Below are 18,489 nucleotides of genomic sequence, written 5' to 3' on the forward strand. Positions count from 1 at the left end.
GAAGCTGTAAATTTAGACAACATTTTCTTAAGAATATTTCCCATCTAAGGGACATTTCAGTACATATTGACATTTATAATCCATCTGATCTCTCACGAACACTGTTCCTTTGGGAGACAAGAATCATTTTGTATCTCTAACCAACATGGCAGAAGGCATAAATGTGAAGCTTATCAAGAATCCAAACCTGGTTAAATCTGCTGTGCCACACAATTATATCTGTATTAATGATGAGCTCTTTTCCTTCCTGAAACTTGGGATCCACCCTTCCAACTTTGACTCTCTGGAAGGATTTGTTTGGGAAAGTGACCATGTTCATTATGTCAAATCCACCTCTCCTCTCCCTGTTATCTTGAAAAAAGATTGCTTCTCCAACTGAGTTATTAAACAAAATGCCTTCAAGAAATGGGTTCAGCTAGTTGAAGAAGAACAAGGGTGGTTAGGAATGGGATCAAAACCTATTGGAGTAAATATACTTTAAAAATTTGTTGACAACATTGCTTATGTAGTTTCATCCTACGAATAATCTGTGTAAAATATAGTTTATATTTAAGACAAGAGAACCAGTATGCCATGGTTGTTATACTTTAATTTGAATAATAGTATTGATGATGATGATGATGATGATGATGATGATGATGATGATTGAATTAAGTTGGAAGATGCATTATTTTTTATATTCTCTTTATGTAAATGAGATTATTTCATTATGAATACACAACCTTCCAGGGCTGGAGATCTTGAAGACTTTTGCCAGTCATCAGTGGACTGTGTTTGTATCTAGATGACTCTATGGCATGCAAAGCATGTGCCACAGCATAGACGGCATTATAGATACTGTAGCTATGACCAGTCATATGCATTTCAAATAGAGTTGCAGGAAGATTCTCCAACCTCTCCTCTCCAGTACAAGTTCCATCAACCTCTTCCAGCTCCTGGGGGTCTGGAAATAAACAGTCAAATGCTTGCTCCCAGAAGTCCTTGAGAAAGCCATCTTCTTGATTCCAGCCAGGTTTTATGATCTGAAGAAAATCCTTGAATGCCTGAATCTCATCAGAGTGAATTGTGAAGGACAGGGCGCCTTCAAACAATTGAAAATCCCATCCATTCTGAAGGCCTGTTAATGTAAAATCCAGCTGGGCTGTCATAACCCACACCTTTCCAAGTGAGGTACTCTCATTGTAGCTAGGAACAGCTATGAGCACATATGTATTCACCCATAGAATGGTCATAGAATCTCCATAGATGACAAAGATACTGACTTTGCTCTCTGAGAATGCTAGATAATTAATAGAAGCTAATATGTAAAATGCATTGAAATTCGTTAAATCTTGTTGGTTGGTAATCCTTTGTGTGAAGGCTGAACAGATTCCATTCTGAGAAAGCAATGGCTCCAGGGTCTGTATGAATTGTTCTCCACTGTTATCGTCCACAGCAAAGAGCCCAATCCAGGTCCATCCAAAATGCTTCAGCAAGTTAATGATCCCAATGTACTGGTTTGCTTCACTTGGGACCATCCGGTAAAAGGAAGGCAATTGTCTTGTGTGCTCAGAGGTGAATGAACCATAAGTGAGCTGAAAGGTAAAATGCAAATATTTTAAGAGGAGCATCTGAGTCTGTCGACATCAAAAGAGGAATGTTTATCAGGGCAGTGGAAAAGCTCCTTAACAAGACTATTGAAGGTGATAAGAGTAATTTTGGGAGCAGGCCAATACTCTCTGAAACGTTGCTGAAATGTAGCCTGTGGGGATGTATTATTTAATGACTGGTATATGAGATATCCCGTGGCGAAGGGGCTTGAATAACTCAGAGAAGCTATGAACTATGCCGAGCAGGGCACACAAGATGAACAGGTCATAGTGGAGAGTTTAACCAAACGTGATCCACCTGGAGCAGGAACCGGCAAGCCACTCCAGTATCCCTGCCAAGAAAACTCCATGGACATAGACAACAGGCATATAAAAGTTATGACGCTAGAAGATGAGCCCCTCAGGTCGGAAGGTGTCCAACATGCTACTGGGGAAGAGCGGAGGACAAGTACAAGTAGATTCAGAGCTGATGAAGCGGCTGGGCCAAAACCGAAAGGACGCTCAGTTGCAGATATGCCTGGAAGAGAAAGGAAAGTCCAATGCTGTAAAGAAAAATAATGCATAGGAACCTGGAATGTAAGAACCATGAACCTGGGTAAGTTGGATGTAGTCAAAAATGAGATGGCAAGAATAAATATTGACATCCTGGGCATCAGTGAACTAAAATGGACGGGAATGGGTGATTTCAGTTCGGATGACCATCATATCTACTACTGTGGGCAAGAAACCCATAAAAGAAATGGAGTGGCCCTCATAGTCAACAAAAGAGTGGCGAAAGCTGTACTGGGATGCAATCTCAAAAATGATAGAATGATCTCGATACGAATCCAAGGCAGACCTTTTAACATCACAGTAATCCAAGTTTATGCACCAACTACTGGTGCTGAAGAAACTGAAACTGACCAGTTCTATGAAGACTTACAACACCTTATAGAAGTGACACCAAAGAAGGATGTTCTTCTCATTATAGGGGATTGGAATGCTAAAGTAGGGAATCAAGAGATAAAAGGAACAACTGGCAAGTTTGGCCTTGGAGATCAAAATAAAGCAGGGCAAACGCTAATAGTGTTCTGTCAAGAGAACAAGCTGGTTATCACAAACACGCTTTTCCAACACAAGAGACGACCTTACACATGGACATCACCAGATGGGCAGCATCGAAATCAGATTGATTATATTCTCTGCAGCCAAATATGGAGAAGCTCTATACAGTCAGCAAAAACAAGACCCGGAGCTGACTGTGGCTCAGATCATCAGCTTCTTATAGCAAAATTCAAGCTTAAACTGAAGAAAGTAGGAAAAACCACTCGGCCGGTAGGATACAATCTAAATCAAATCCCTTATGAATACATAGTGGAAGTGAGGAACAGGTTTAAGGATTTAGATTTGCTGGACAGAGTGCCTGAAGAACTATGGATGGAGGCTCGCAATATTATACAGGAGGCAGCAACGAAAACCATCCCAATGAAAAGGAAATACAAGAAAGCAAAGTGGCTGTGCAGCGAGGCCTTACAAATAGCGGAGGAGAGAAGGCAAGCAAAATGCGAGGGAGATAGTGAAAGATACAGGAAATTGAATGCAGATTTCCAAAAAATAGCATGGAGAGACAAGAAGGCCTTCTTAAACAAGCAATGCAAAGAAATAGAGAAAAACAACAGAATGGGAAGAACCAGCGATCTGTTCAAGGAAATTGGAGATATGAAAGGAACATTTCGTACAAAGATTTCCATAATAAAGGACAAAAGTGGTAAGGACCTAACAGAAGCAGAAGACATCACGAAGAGGTGGCAAGAATACACAGAGGAATTATACCAGAAAGATATGGATGGCTCGTACACCCCAGGTAGTGTGGATGCTGACCTTGAGCCAGACATCCTGGAGAGTGAAGTCAAATGGGCCTTAGAAAGCACTGCAAATAACAAGGCCAGTGGAAGTGATGGCATTCCAGCTGAACTATTTAAAATTTTAAAAGATGATGCTGTTAAGGTGCTACACTCAATATGCCAGCAAGTTTGGAAAACTCAGCAGTGGCCAGAGGATTGGAGAAGATCAGTCTACATCCCAATCCCAAAGAAGGGCAGTGCTAAGAATGCTCCAACTTCTGCACAAGTGCACTCATTTCACACGCTAGCAAGGTTATGCTTAAAATTCTACAAGGAAGGCTCAAGCAGCATGTGGACCGAGAACTCCAAGAAGTGCAAGCTGGATTTCGAAGAGGCAGAGGAACCAGAGACCAAATTGCAAACATGCGCTGGATTATGGAGAAAGCTAGAGAGTTCCAGAAAGACATCTACTTCTGCTTCATTGACAATGCAAAAGCCTTTGACTGTGTTGACCACAGCAAACTATGGCAAGTTCTTAAAGAAATGGGCGTGCCTGATCATCTCATCTGTCTCCTGAGAAATCTCTATGTGGGACAAGAAGCTACAGTTAGAACTGGATATGGAACAACTGATTGTTTCAAAATTGGGAAAGGAGTACGACAAGGCTGTATATTGTCTCCCTGCTTATTTAACTTATATGCAGAATTCATCATGCGAAAGGCTGGGCTGGATGAATCCCTAGCCGGAATTAAGATTGCTGGAAGAACTATCAACAACCTTAGATATGCAGATGACACAACCTTGATGGCAGAAAGTGAGGAGGAATTAAAGAACCTATTATTGAGGGTGAGAGAGCGCAAAATATGGTCTGAAGCTCAACATCAAAAGAAACGAAGATCATGGCCACTGGTCCCATCACCTCCTGGCAAATAGAAGGGGAAGAAATGGAGGCAGTGAGAGATTTTACTTTCTTGGGCCCCATGATCACTGCAGATGGTGACAGCAGCCACGAAATTAAAAGACGCTGCTTCTTGGGAGAAAAGCAATGACAAACCTAGAGAGCATTTTAAAAAGCAGAGACATCACCTTGCCAACAAAAGTCCGTATAGTAAAAGCTATGGTTTTCCCAGTAGTGATGTATGGAAGTGAAAGCTGGACCATAAAGAAGGCTGGTTGCTGAAGAATTGATGCTTTTGAATTATGGTGTTGGAGGAGACTCTTGAGAGTCCCATGGACTGCAAGAAGATCAAACCTATCCATTCTGAAGGAAATCAGCCCTGGGTGCTCACTGGAAGGACAGATCATGAAGCTGAGGCTCCAATACTTTGGCCACCTCATGAGAAGAGAAGACCCCCTGGAAAAGACCCTGATGTTGGGAAAGATGGAGGGCACAAGGAGAAGGGGACGACAGAGGACGAGATGGTTGGATAGTGTTCTCGAAGCTACCAGCATGAGTTTGACCAAACTGCGGGAGGCAGTGGAAGACAGAAGTGCCTGGCGTGCTCTGGTCCATGGGGTCATGAAGAGTCGGACACAACTAAACAACTAAACAACAACAAACAACAATATGAGATGGTCTGAGGACTAGCATCTTTTAAAATAAAGTCACAGTTCCTTTCCTTTCCTTTTTTAAAGAAAGGATATTGAAACTTCTTCACACTTGGGAAATGGCACCACTAAACTTCAGGGGAACTTCAGCATTAGGGAAGATTTTGGATTTCTCACATCCATTCCTCTGCTTATTATGACCTTCAAAATTACTCTCAGAATTCCAGGAGAAGAATGAACTTAGTGACTATCCCCCCTTCATCCATGGATAAATCCTACCTGAGGATACTTGTATAGGCTTAAGAGTTCTGCCATGTGGAAGGAGACATCAGAACCAAGTCCCCCAATGACAGCTATGAGGTTTTTCTGGGTGTTGCATTTGTAACTGGGGACAAATCTTCTGAATTTGAAGAGCAGATCCATAGTGGTCCGATAAGTCATCCCTGTGTCGTAGTAGCTGTCATAGATGTGGAACCCAAGGGTGACATTGGGCAAGATGCTGGGATTCTCGTTAATCTCATTTACGGCAAACACCAAGGCCAGGATGTGCTGGTAGAATTTTAGCACCACACTGCAGAGAGAGATTGGGTGCTCTTTCAGCAAAGAAGCACTTAAGGCAGCCATACTCTTTAGAACAATTCTGCTCCATCTTGTCTATAACCAAATTGCTTGCCACTGGGACATCAATCATGGTGATTATGATGATACCGCATTTCTACTTAAAGTGCCCTATTACTGCTGTTCCAGAGATAGTAAAACTTCCTTTATAGACAAAACAACATGTGTAAATAATTATAATAAACGTGTAAATAATCATAAGTTTTTTCTGCCTTGGATCAGCAAGAAGATTTTGTTAATCCTATGTATTCCAATCTTGCAATTTCCTGCCAAATTTAATCCTGGGGACATTAGACAGAATACTTTATGAAACAGTATCAACCACCTCTTCCATCACCAATTGGCAGGGGATCTAAAACATCCATTGACTGGAGATTTCAAATACTTTAATCTGGTTCGCTCAGCACTATTTTTCTAGAAAAAAGGAGCCTGAACTCACCTTGACCACCTCCCTCATTCTCTTAGAATGGCAATGGCACCCACCTGAGAGGTGCTGGAACTGGGTTCCTACTTTCCCCTGAGTTCACTAATGTAGATGGATGTAAATTCGATGCCATTAACAGTGCAATCCAGTGCAGTGCATAGGAATATTCCTAAAAAGAAGAAACTGAATGCCTTCCCCTGAATCCAACTGAGCAATAGCTTCTTCAAGGCTTTGACATTGAGAACAGCACACATAACTGTGATATGTTTGTGTGCATGTATTGACCTTATATCTCAAGTCGATCTTTTTACATTTTTAAAATGTATTGCATTACTATTATTTACTGATATTTTGAAATAATATGGATAACTAAACTTTATTTGATAGTGATCTTTTCTATTATCACTAATTTGCATTGGATCAGATTTTTTGTGAGATGTGTGATCTTTCTTGTATATTTTGTTTGTTGTGGAAACCCAGTCAAATGGGTGGGATATAAATAATAATTTATTATTACTATTATTATTATTATTACTACTACTATTTTTTAAACCGCCTAGTGTATAACAATAAAAAACGATGTTATATAAAAGTAAAATGAAAATGAAATCAAATCCTATTACTTGTATGACCAACTGGTTGAGTATGTGATCTAGACGAGCTCAGATTAGGTGGGAGGGGAATGCTTACTTTGGAACCTCAAACAACTCATGAGAAGGAAGTATGTTGAAGAGTAGTTCATGGAAATGGTAAGAGATGTGAGAAGTTATCCCACCAATGATGAGGCTCCCAGGCTGGTACCACTCATGTGGAACAGGCAGGGGATCATTCATGCGGCACTTCCTGGTATCTGCTTTACATTGTTTGGGAAGCTGAAGCAGCAGCAACAACACATGTAGACCCACCATCTTTACAGCAATCTTCCTCTCTAGCATTCTCTTGCTCCAGCATCCAGCCTTACATTAACGCCTTACTTTGGGTGGTGCCTGACTCTGCTAATAAAGGAAAACAACACACTTATCTTTAGCGTCAGCAGAATTCGAGTGCATGCCTTAGCAGGCTAGTAGAGACAACCAATACAGAATCAGTACTGAAGTCTGTTCTACAAAATGGCAACACACATTGCAGCTCAAACTGGCAGAACCTTACCTACATCTTGTCACTCATCAGTGACAGGAGACTTGCTTGTTTTCTATATCTACTTATGGAGACAGTGCTTTTACTAAATGTTGTTATTTTCTGAAACACCACTGGAGCTTTAGGGAGGTGAATGACAGTAATTTGGACACCTGCAGGGGGAGATAGGTAACTTTTACTAAATGTTGTTCTTTTCTGAAACAACACTGGAGCTTTGGGCAGGTGAACTAATGACAGTAATTTGGATAGCTGCAGAGGGAGATAACTTCCCTCTGCAAAGTCACTGTGCCAGAAGCACTTCAGGTAGCAAACATATTTGTTCTCTACTTGAACCTGGCAACAAGAATGTTATGCTCCTCAAGGAGACAACAAATAGCTGATGCATCCCAGACTTCCAGGAAGGGCAAATTCATACCCTAAAGTGAATCCAGACATTTCCATAATTGTGAAGAAGCATCACTGCTGAAATAATGACCACTGTCCAATCCCAGTTTTTTGACACACACTAGATACAGTTCTTGCCATGTAGTTTGGAATTGTTTTTGTATTCTTGATGTTAAACAAACAACTGTTACTAGTTTATGAGAAAGCTGTAACAAGACTGTGGAAGCTTGAAAGCCCCCTCCCCCCCCCATATATCCTTCTTATTGGATATTGTTCCTGTTTCACCTGCACCAAGCTTGCAGGGAGGTTAGATTGTATCTGGTCTTCACTGAACATTCATTCTGATTAGTTTGTGTGGAAATTATACAATAATGAGCATTCATTCTGATTTGGAATGGATGAGAAATTTGACGCAGTTCTTATTTGAACACAAATATATGAAATCCACTCTTTCTGAAGCAATAGGAGAACCAAAACACAGACTTCCCTTCAAGTTGATGGAATTATCCTCATTTTGATGCAGTTCTCCAACAAAAGCCCCTAAAATATACAGTGGTGCCCCGCAAGATGAACGCCTCGCAAGACGGAAAACCCGCTAGACGAAAGGGTTTTCCGTTTTGGAGGCGCTTCGCAAAACGAATTTCCCTATGGGCTTCCTTCGCAAGACGAAAGCCCATAGGGAAATCTCCGGGATAGCGGGGAAGCGCAGCGCTTCTTCCCAACTGTCCTCGGACCTCCTCCGAAGGCTGGCGGTGGGGCGGAAAGCCCTTCTCCCCGCGCCAGCCTTCGGAAGGCTCCTCCGAAGGCTGGCGGTGGGGCGGAAAGCCCTTCTCCCCGCGCCAGCCTTCGGAAGGCTCCTCCGAAGGCTGGCGGTGGGGCGGAAAGCCCTTCTCCCCACGCCAGCCTTTGGATGGCTGTCCTGAAGACTTGTGGTGGGAGGAGGGTTTTCCTTCCCACTGCCAACATTCAGAATGCTGTTCTGAATGTTGGCGGTGGGGAGGAAAAACCCTCCTCCCACCGCAAGCCCCGGGAACAGAGGAGAAGCGCTGCGCCCCTTCCCCTCTGTTCCTGTACCTGTCCTGAAGGCTTGCGGTGGGGAGAAAAGCCCTTCTCCGCACCGCCAGCCTGGCAAGCAGTTTCCATAGGAACGCATTAATTGATTTTCAATGCATTCCTATGGGAAACCGTGCTTCGCAAGACGAAAAACTCGCAAGAAGAAAAAACTTGCGGAACGAATTAATTTCGTCTTGCGAGGCACCACTGTACATATTAGCAGAAACGTTTCTAAAAATGAAAACAGTATTGAAAATAATGCACAGAAATTCAAAGGGACGGCTCAGTTGGTTAGAGTGCGGTGCTGATTGATAATGCTAAGGTTGCAGGTTCAATCCCCACATGAGACAGCTGCATATTCCTGTATTACATGGGGTGAGACTAAATGATCCTTCCAACTCTTCAATTTTATTATTCTATGAATGCATTATATCATGGGAAATTGCTGGCCAAAATGTGTACATTATTCAAAACTGCACAAAAAAATGTATTTATTAGGAGAAATTTGCACTAAAATGCTGGTGAATCTGTGAATATCTGAATTTAAGGTTGGGAAAAGATCATTCTGTTCCTAACTCTGATTTGCTTGCAGGGTGCATTTACATCTACCTGTTAAGAAAGAGTTCATCCCATACTTTTCAGTTTCCTCCCCGCATCACTTTCCTAATAGAAAACAGTCTGCATTTTGTGGCTTGGTTGCACTAGGGCAGCAGAACACTTTAATCCACCTGAAATGCAAAACCTGAAGTTCTGCTATGTGATGGAATAAATCCCAGATAATACTGACAGTACCCTGTGCCCCCACCACAGTCTTGATAGAACCCCTGATATTCACAGTTGGAGGAAAGTCCTCATTGTTTTAACACATGCAGAACAAATAGTATAAGTTGTATAAAACAGGGCTGCCATACATCCAAGAGACATAGCTGGAATTCGGCCCACATAAAGGTGTCCAGATGGAAATTGCTGAAATCCAGATGTATGGCAACCCATGTTGATGTTGTGAGTGTAGATTTTGGTGAATTTCCTTTTTCCTTTCCTTTTATTTTTGAGAACTCAACAACTTTGGGCGACAATTTTGCCCCCCAAAAGAGCAAAGTGCCCAGATTTTCACTTTTTTGAAATATGGCAATTCTTTATAATACCACAAGATAGTTTGAATTGTTACTACTGTAATGGAACTGATAAAAGATGAAGAGCTTATTCGTTTAATCTCAAGTAGAAACAACTTTGAAAATACTATAAGTATCTCAATAAGTAGACAGGCTGGGGAGAGATAAATGATTCTCAAAGAATCATTTCAGACATGTTTGCTCTGGGGTGATCATATTAGGATGCAGATGATCTCTATATCTATATACGTATTACATAACTAGCTCATATTTAGCTTGTACTTAGTATGGGCTCTGTGCAAGAAATTAGCAGGGAAGAGAAACTGAGCAAGGATTGTATGGGAATGTCGTTAAACTTTCCTTGCTTTGCATCAAGAAACATATTTCTTATTCTCAGTAGTAGGGGAAGCAAATACACACTTTTCTGTGTTACATATAGATAGAGAGAGAGAGAGAGGTAGGTAGATAAAATAAACTTTATTTCTCTTTTTGAATGAGGAAACAAGTACACATATGAACAAACACCATACTATTTCCACTATAGATAACCATACCTTAATATTATGGAGCCAGGGTGCTTGCTATCCTGCAATTATGTGCTTTGAATGTATAGTCCTGGCTCCACATAAGGCTTGTACACAGTTGGAGGCATTACATTTCTGAAAACCAGGAGGGGAGAGCATTCTGGTGCTTTGAATCCTGCTTGTGGATTTCCCACAAGCATCTGGTCAGTTATTTGAGAACAGGCTGTTGGATTAGATGACCATGGCCTGATCCAGCAGGATCTTCATGTGTTCTTACGTTCTTAAGCTCTTGAGTTGTGTGATTACTATGTTATTTGTTATGTTGAAAAATATCCTGTGGTCTTTGGGTGAAGGGCTATATAAATAAAATGAATAAAAATATTTGGGCACACCAAGTAATTTCTGTAACTGTTATCAGGTTTGAGGGTGATCATTATTTTGAGAATTCTTTTGTAAGCATCAGCCTTGGTCAGCTCAATTATGCCTTGATCAGACCACACCTGGACTACTGTGTCCAGCTTTGGGCACCACAGTTTCAGAAATATACTGACAAGCTGGGGAGTGTACAGAGGTGGGTGGCCATGATGATAAGGGTCTGGAAAACACCCTTTTAAGAAATGGTTGAGGGAGTTTGGTATGTTTATCCTGGTGAAAAGAAGATTAAGAGAAGAAAAGAGAAGGCCACGTCCTGTCAAACTCTAAAGCCATAAATCTGAAATCCAATTATATATACAGTGGTACCTTGAGTTACAAATGCCTCAGGTTACAAATGCTTCAGGTTACAAACTCCGCTAACCTGGAAGAGTTACTTTGAGTTGAGAACTTTACCCCAGGATGAGAACGGAAATTGTGTGCTGGCGGCGCAGCAGCGGCAAGAGGCCCCATTAGCGAAAGCACGCCTCTAGTTAAGAACAGTTTCAGGTTAAGAATGGATCACCAGAATGAATTAAGTTTGTAACTAGAGGTACCACTGTGTGTGTGTGTGTGTGTGTGTGTGTGTGTGTGTGTGTGTGTGTACATACTTTGGAAAAATAGAGTGAATAAGGTTTTAACCTCTGATGCTCTGAAAAGCCGCTTTGTATGCTGGGAGACTGAGACATTCCTGGCAACCTGACCAGGGGGGTGAGTGACTTAGAGTGAAAGAATGTTCATCTTTCCACCCCCCACCCCCCACCCCCAAAAAAACCTCAGGGCATAAGGTCACAAAATCCTCTTTCTCTAATTAACTTTGAGACTGCTATAAATTATAGATCTCAGGTTCTCTAACCCCTTTTCTCCTAAAGCACTAACCCTGTCAAAATAATGGGGATGTGGGGAGAGACATATTCTTTAATTATTTCTCTTTCTTAGTTGCTCCCTGTTGTTCAGCTCAGGCCTCAGTACTATGATGTAGCATTTAGGAGAAAAAATGCAAACCAATAACCCAGCACTGGAGGCCAAGATGGAGAAAATCTCCACAGCCACCATGTCCTTTCCTCTTGAACTCAGGTAGGTTGGAACAAAGGACACCCACACACTACAAAATGCCATCATGCTGAAGGTAATGAACTTGGCTTCATTAAAACTATCTGGTAACTTGCGAGCTAGGAATGCCACAGTGAAGCTGGCAATGGCCAAGAGGCCCAAGTAGCCCAGGACAGAATAAAACATGGCAACTGACCCTTCATTGCATTGCAGAATGATCTCTTCTGTTACCGAGTGCATGTCTAAATCAGGGTATGGGGGAGAGGTTGCCAACCACACAGCACAAATACCTGCTTGAATAAGAGAGCAGGAAAGGACAATGGAGTTGGTCAGTCTTTTCGTCACCCATTTCTTCATCCTAGACCCAGGCTTTGTAGCTAGAAATGCCAGAGAAACAATGGTGGTCTTTGCCAACACACAAGAAACAGCCACTGAGAAGATGATTCCAAAAGTTGTTTGGCGAAGAAAGCAGGTCACTTTTCCAGGTTGTCCGAGGAATAACAACGAAGAGAGGAAGCAGAGCAGGAGGGAGACAAGGAGAGTGTAGGTGAGGTCCCTGTTGTTGGCTTTGACAATGGGGGTATCTTTGTGCTTAACAAAGATTCCTAACACCAAGGCTGTGATCAGGAAAAAGGAAACAGCAACTGAGGCTAAACTGATCCCTAATGGCTCGTCGTAAGAGAGAAAGCTTGTAGTTTTGGAGATGCATCCATTTTTCCCTTCATTTGGAAATTGTTCTTCTGCACATTTGAAACAGTCACCCATGTCTGAAAAATAGAAGAAATAACAGTTCAATGCAAGTGTCACAAACTGTTCCCCACTCCATATGCAAGTTGTAGTTCATGCTGATTTCTGCCTGCATGTGTCAAGTGTGTAGATACATGAATGTGAACATGAATGCTCTGAACATTCAAAGAAAGCTGCTATAAAAGGAAATCCTCTCCAGGAAGAGTCATCTTACATAACTCACGTAACTCTCTTTTGATGGAAAAACTGGAGTACTATAGAAGCATACTTGTCTTGTTGGAAATCTTCCCTTCTGGGCATGGAACACAATCGTAACAGCAAAATTTTTCCCCTTCCTTCCTTTTCTTCTGATTGCCAGACTGGCAGTGCTCATTACACAAAGAAATGGGGAGTACCTAGCCATAATAATGAATGGAGTTACAATGAGAGATTGATTGATATATTTAAAATTCAGTTATTGATTTCCAAATAAAAAAGCTCACTGCTCAGCCCAGTAGTATATCATACAGAAAAAGAGCTGGCCCACAAAGAAAACTTATCTCAATCACCCAGAATTTATTTCCTATTAAAACAAGGTGCAGCATATATTATTAACTTCATTTCACCCGCATTGAACTTGTAATATTATTTTCAGAATCGCAGTTTTGGGCTTTGCTGTTACAACTAGTGTTTTTATTTTATTTTTAGAGTTGTGCAACACTGACTTTATTTTGGAGTTTAAATAATGCTAGGCAGCAAAGGAAATGAGAAATTCAAAGGACCTCTGTGGTTACCTGGTTAAATCCTCTATGCCACACAACCATACTCTCATTTATAGTGAATTCTTTCCCTTTGGAATCAGTGGGGCCCACCCTTCCAATTTTCAATCTCTGGAATGACATGTTTGGAAAAGTGACCAGGTTCATGATGTCGAATCCGCCACCCACTTCCCTTTTGTCATTAAAGGACACCGTTTCTCCAGCTGAGTTGTTAAATGAAACTCCTTGAAGAAACGGATGGAGCTGTTTGAAAGAGAAGTAGAAATAAAGTAAAAAGAGAGGGAAGGAACGGGAGATAAAATTGTATTGGATATTTCATGTGGCTTTACTAATATCATTTAGCTCAAGGATGAGGAACCCCAGGTGCAGAGTCCAAGTGCAGCCCTCTCTATGATCTTCAGCATTCTCCCAAGACTACACTCTCATGATCATTCCTCATTGGCCCTGCACTGTGACTTCATTAGAGATGTCGGAATTCCAACAACAACAAAAAGAAAACAGAAGCGGAAATTGTCCTCTTATTCATCCCCTTTCTGGAATGGAAATCAATCCAGTTAATATTAATTGGTATTTGTTCTTGCTTTCAGTCAGCAAGTGATACACAATGGATAATGTTCCCCCAAAATTACATTCCATTTATTTTGCATTGAAATGAATAGTGGGGGGGGAGGGGGGAATGTGCCATTCTTTTACTTAAATTCTAAACTAATGCGAATTGCATAAGTGATTTTCTAAATTACATCAAATAGCAGAGAATGAGAAAAATAACAGTATTTGTGGGAAACTAAACTGCAGCAGAATGGAAACAGCACTGAATGAAGACAGTTCAGGATGAAAACTTCTGCCTTATCCCATCATCAGCCTTCCTTAGGTGCTTTTTCTTAGCCAGAACATGTCTTGGAACTGGAATAATGCCTCTTGCTTGTCAGAATGGAGAGAGATTGTTTGCATATACAAGTACACCTTTGACAGTTGCATGGCCGAAACATTGTCTACTGCACAATAATAAGAATCATATCCATTGCTCTGTACACATTTGCCTCAGAAACCTATCGGAAAGTGAGAATTTGTGCTGCATTGTAGAAAACACATTGTTTCCAGACTCCAGTTATATGAGGAATTGTCAAGGCACAAAATCTCACCTATACTTTTTATTGAAGTAAGAATATTTGTAGTGGAAATTTACCTGCCAAGGCTGTATATGATGAAGATGAACAACTGCACTCCCCAACATTGCTTTCTGGCTGGATCTAGATGAATAAATGGCATTCAAAGCATGAGCCACTGCATAAACACCATTATAGATACTGTAGCTATGGCCTGTCATATGTGTTTCAAAAATAGGTCTAATAAGATATTCAACCTTCTCCTCCCCAGTACACATTCCATCAAATGGCACTGACCCTCTCGGATTTGGGTATATGCAGTCAAATGCTTGCTCCCAGAATTCTTTAAGAAAGCCATCTCCTTCAGTCCAATAAGGTTTTACAACCTCAAGAAATTCCCTGAACTGCAAAATATCGTTTGAGTGAACTGTAAAGGAAATGGCACCTTGGAACAGTTCAAAATCCCACCCCCTTTGATGTCCTGGAGATAGTAAATCCAATTGGGTTGTCATGATCCACACCTTTCTAAAAGATTTATTTTCTTTGTTTCCAGGATCTCTTAAAAAGATTACAGTTCTCAGCCATGCAATTGTCAAAGATTCTCCATAGATGATAAACACACTGACTTTTTTGTCACCAAAAGGTAAATATATACTTGAGGCTATATCGTTAATTTCATCCAAGTCATCCAAATAGGGTTGCTGTGGGATTCTTTTCGTGAAGGCTGAACAGATTCCATTTTGTGAGAGCATAAGTTCCAGGGTCTGCAAGAAATGTTCTCCACTGGTGTTATCAAAAGCAAAGAGACCAACCCACATCCAACCAAAATACTTAAGTAACTGGATGATCCCCACATATTGCTGGGTTTCATTAGGGACCATGCAGTAGAAGGAAGTGATCTGAGTGCTATGAATCTCCTGAGGGGGAAACGTGCCATATGTGAGCTAAAAAGAAAAAGAAAAAAGGGACAGATATTGGACGGAACAATTCGGCAGACTCTTACAAAGAAACAACTACATGAAGGAATTTGTAGGATTTGGGGGGATATTTGGGCAAGGTGTTATGAAATTTATGGGAGGGTTTCTATTAGTTCTCTCTCTCCCTCTCTCTCATTTTGAAATAAATTACTCACAGAATGATGAAATGAAACATGTCTGCTTCCCAGTGCAATAGTCCTACCTGTGGAATCTTGTATAATCCTATAATGTCTGCTATATGGAAGGAGGTATCAGAGCCAAGTCCACCAATGATGGCTATGAGGTTTTTCTGGGAACCACATTTGTAACTGGGGACAAATCTATGTGATTTGAAGAGAAGTTCCAGAGTAGTATGATAGGTCATCCTCGCATCATAGTAGCTGTCATAGATGTGGAACCCGAAAGTGACATTGGGCAAGATCTTGGGGTTTTTGTTGACCTCATTCACAGCAAATGCCAAGGCAAGAATGTGCTGGTAAAATTTTGTTACCATTCTATAAATAGAAACAATTTATTATTATAATTTCAGGAAAGAGTTCTACAATGCATTAAATGGTTGAAGCGGTAACTTCTGTCTCTAACCGGCCCTTCTATTTCTCTGCACTAAAGAATTAACGTACACCATTCTGACATCACAAATGACAACCTCCAAAACTGAGGGACAGGACATTAGCCCCCAATGTTGTTCTGTAACTGACATTCATGCGGTTGTTCTGGAATATCAAAGGTGAACTGCAACAAGAAACTGTGCAATTCCATTTCATTACATAGCTGAATGCTTTCACTTGCAGACTGAATTTTGCGGACTGGAGAAAAAATATAGAAAACACATATTCTAATGCCAGCCTGTGTTTTATCAACAAGTTCACTGTTGGTAACCTTATCATCAGCCTCTGTATTTTTCTGTTTCTCATATCCTTCTGCCCTCATGTTACCCTCATCATGTGTACATACACAGTACTCTGCAACCAAAATAACACTTCATACATCTGATGAAGTTTATTATGTCATAATAAACATCTTAGTCTTTAAGGGTGCTACAAAACTCCTTGTGTTAAGTTCAATGCAGAATAGACCCACTGAATAAATTTATCTAAGTGATGCCCATTATTTTCAGTGGGCCAACTCTGTGTAGGGTTGAACTCCTTTATTGCTTTTGCTGCAACGGACTCATTTGGCTTCCTTCTGGAAATCCTTTTATTTCTAACCGGTGTTTCTGTGCTAATAAATACTTCCTCTTAAGCCCAAATATAATTAATGAAGCACTGGAATAGCAGCATGTAAAATGAGATATACCCACATACCCACAGTCATTTCTTGCCACCACTCCATGTATAAAACTAGGTGCATTCTGCCCCATGAAACTTAAGCCAGCAATCCTATGGCAAGATCCACAGGCATGAGCGATTTAGGATGCAGTAGGTATTAGTCTCAGCCAGCTGAATACACATTTGAATAACTCTCTGGTTCTGGCTCAACCAGCTGAGTAGAAGCCAGTATAAATCTCCAAAAGGGGGCATTCCAGAGGTTGGATGAAAAATGAGAGGCTTATGCTGGATCCTAATATCATTTCTGGCATAGAATACTATTTTTAAGTCTTGTTTTCCTTCTGTCAGGCTTAGACAGAGCAGCAGCCCAGCCACTGAATGGGGTTTGAATATAACATAACTTTATGCCGGCTTAATTTACATCATTTTGCTTTACACCAGCCTCTTATGCATAGGATTGCTCCTTGAATAGTTGGAGCTCTATTCTGAATCCGGCCGAATTAAGTGTACATCCATTTTCAACTTGCTTTCCAGCTAGCCTACAAAAATTGAGACTTATATTAATTTAATTAGTGCTAACATAATTTTTTAAATTAAAAAAATCCCTGTGAATGTACTACAATGAATTTGCACATGTGTACCTCCAGATACATTTGATCCAATTAAAGAAAATGTCGTCTTTCTCCCCAACCTGATGTTATACTCTAAAACAAAAGGAGTTCTTTTTATGTGAGAATAAACCCCATATTTACTGTGGGGTTAATAATACGCACAATTCTCAGAAAGTGATAGGGTAGGATAAGCCTACATGAACTTTCTTTGAGCATGCCATCACTCATACAAAAAATTATTTGTATTTGTTCTTGCAAAGTTCAGAATATGCATGGGGAGAGGGAATGGTTTCTTACTCTGGAACATCAAATAGCCTCCCAGAAGGATGTTCTGTGAAGGAACCTTCACTGGCAGGGTAAGTGATCTGAGAAGCCATCCCACCAATGAGAAAGTCCCCTGGCTGGTACCACTCATGAGGAACAGGGAGGGGACTACTAACGGGGCACTTCATAGTATTGACTTTGCACACCTTGACAGATAGCAGAAAGAACAACATCAGCAGCAGCATCCTAGCAGCAAAGCTCATCTCTAGACCCACTCTCTACCTTGCCCATTCATACCAGCTGGCTGACTTAAAACAGTATAAACAGTATGATGCTTGACTTTGCCAATACACCTCTTAAGAGAAATGTATCAGTCTTGCTTTTAGTGTCAACAAATGCAGGCTATGAGTATTAATGGAAGTTGCCAGTGCTCTCAATTTTAAGTTTGGCAGATAACATAGAAAATGAGGACCGAAATGGAATTGACAGAGCCCTGTCAGCTTCTTGCCCATACTCCCAGCTGTCCATGGCAAATGGGTTTATTTATGTTCACTTTCGGACTTCTGTATTGATAGTTTTCAATTGCTTTCTAGAAAGCCTTTGGCGTTTGGGTTATGTGAAGAAATTATAATGATTTTGTCAATTCCAGTGGGGAATAATTAGTTCATCAGGTTTTTCCCCAACACAACCACCCTGTTTAGGGTGTTTTGCTCCCAGCTCCCACTCTTCTCTGCTGCTTGTGGTGAAATAAGTAGCAGATGGTTAACAGCTGTCCCTGTAGGGAACAAATGTCAACAAGGAAGTTTGGTTGAAACATGACTTATGAAGGTGTGGGACTTGATGTTAATGGGGGGAAACTGATTAAGTTTGAGACTGAAGAAACAACAGACAAAAAAACCAGACAAGTTTTACACAACATTGCTTAGTTCATGTCCTATGCAACTACACTGAACATGGCTATAGACCACCAGCAATTTTCAGTAACAGATGGAAATGGGAAGGGATGAGTAAAGGGTTTATTGTTTTTCTGTTTTTGTTCTTACTTTTGTCATGTATTTTGTGTTTTATTTTGTATTTTATGT

The 18,489-nt window shown here is 40.9% G+C and overlaps 2 protein-coding genes across 2 annotated transcripts in view; one reads left to right on the top strand and one right to left on the bottom strand.

Annotated features, from left to right (window-relative positions):
• The window catches only part of LOC308570787 (vomeronasal type-2 receptor 26-like), a gene marked incomplete at both ends in the record, with an annotated part of 7,765 nt that extends 2,181 nt beyond the window's left edge, over positions 1–5,584 (bottom strand). Inside the window, 2 exons of the mRNA XM_081165705.1 lie at positions 723–1,574; positions 5,240–5,584. Of these exons, the coding sequence (XP_081021831.1) occupies positions 723–1,574; positions 5,240–5,584 (1,197 nt within the window). The remainder of the gene's footprint in view (positions 1–722; positions 1,575–5,239) is intronic.
• Positions 1–18,489, top strand: part of LOC308571994 (uncharacterized protein) — a 282,420-nt gene that overhangs the window by 75,232 nt on the left and 188,699 nt on the right. The gene's annotated exons all lie outside the window — the stretch shown is intronic.

The sequence above is a fragment of the Podarcis bocagei genome (genome assembly GCF_964188305.1).
Source record: "Podarcis bocagei genome assembly, chromosome: 13".
Taxonomy (NCBI): Eukaryota; Metazoa; Chordata; class Lepidosauria; order Squamata; family Lacertidae; genus Podarcis; species Podarcis bocagei.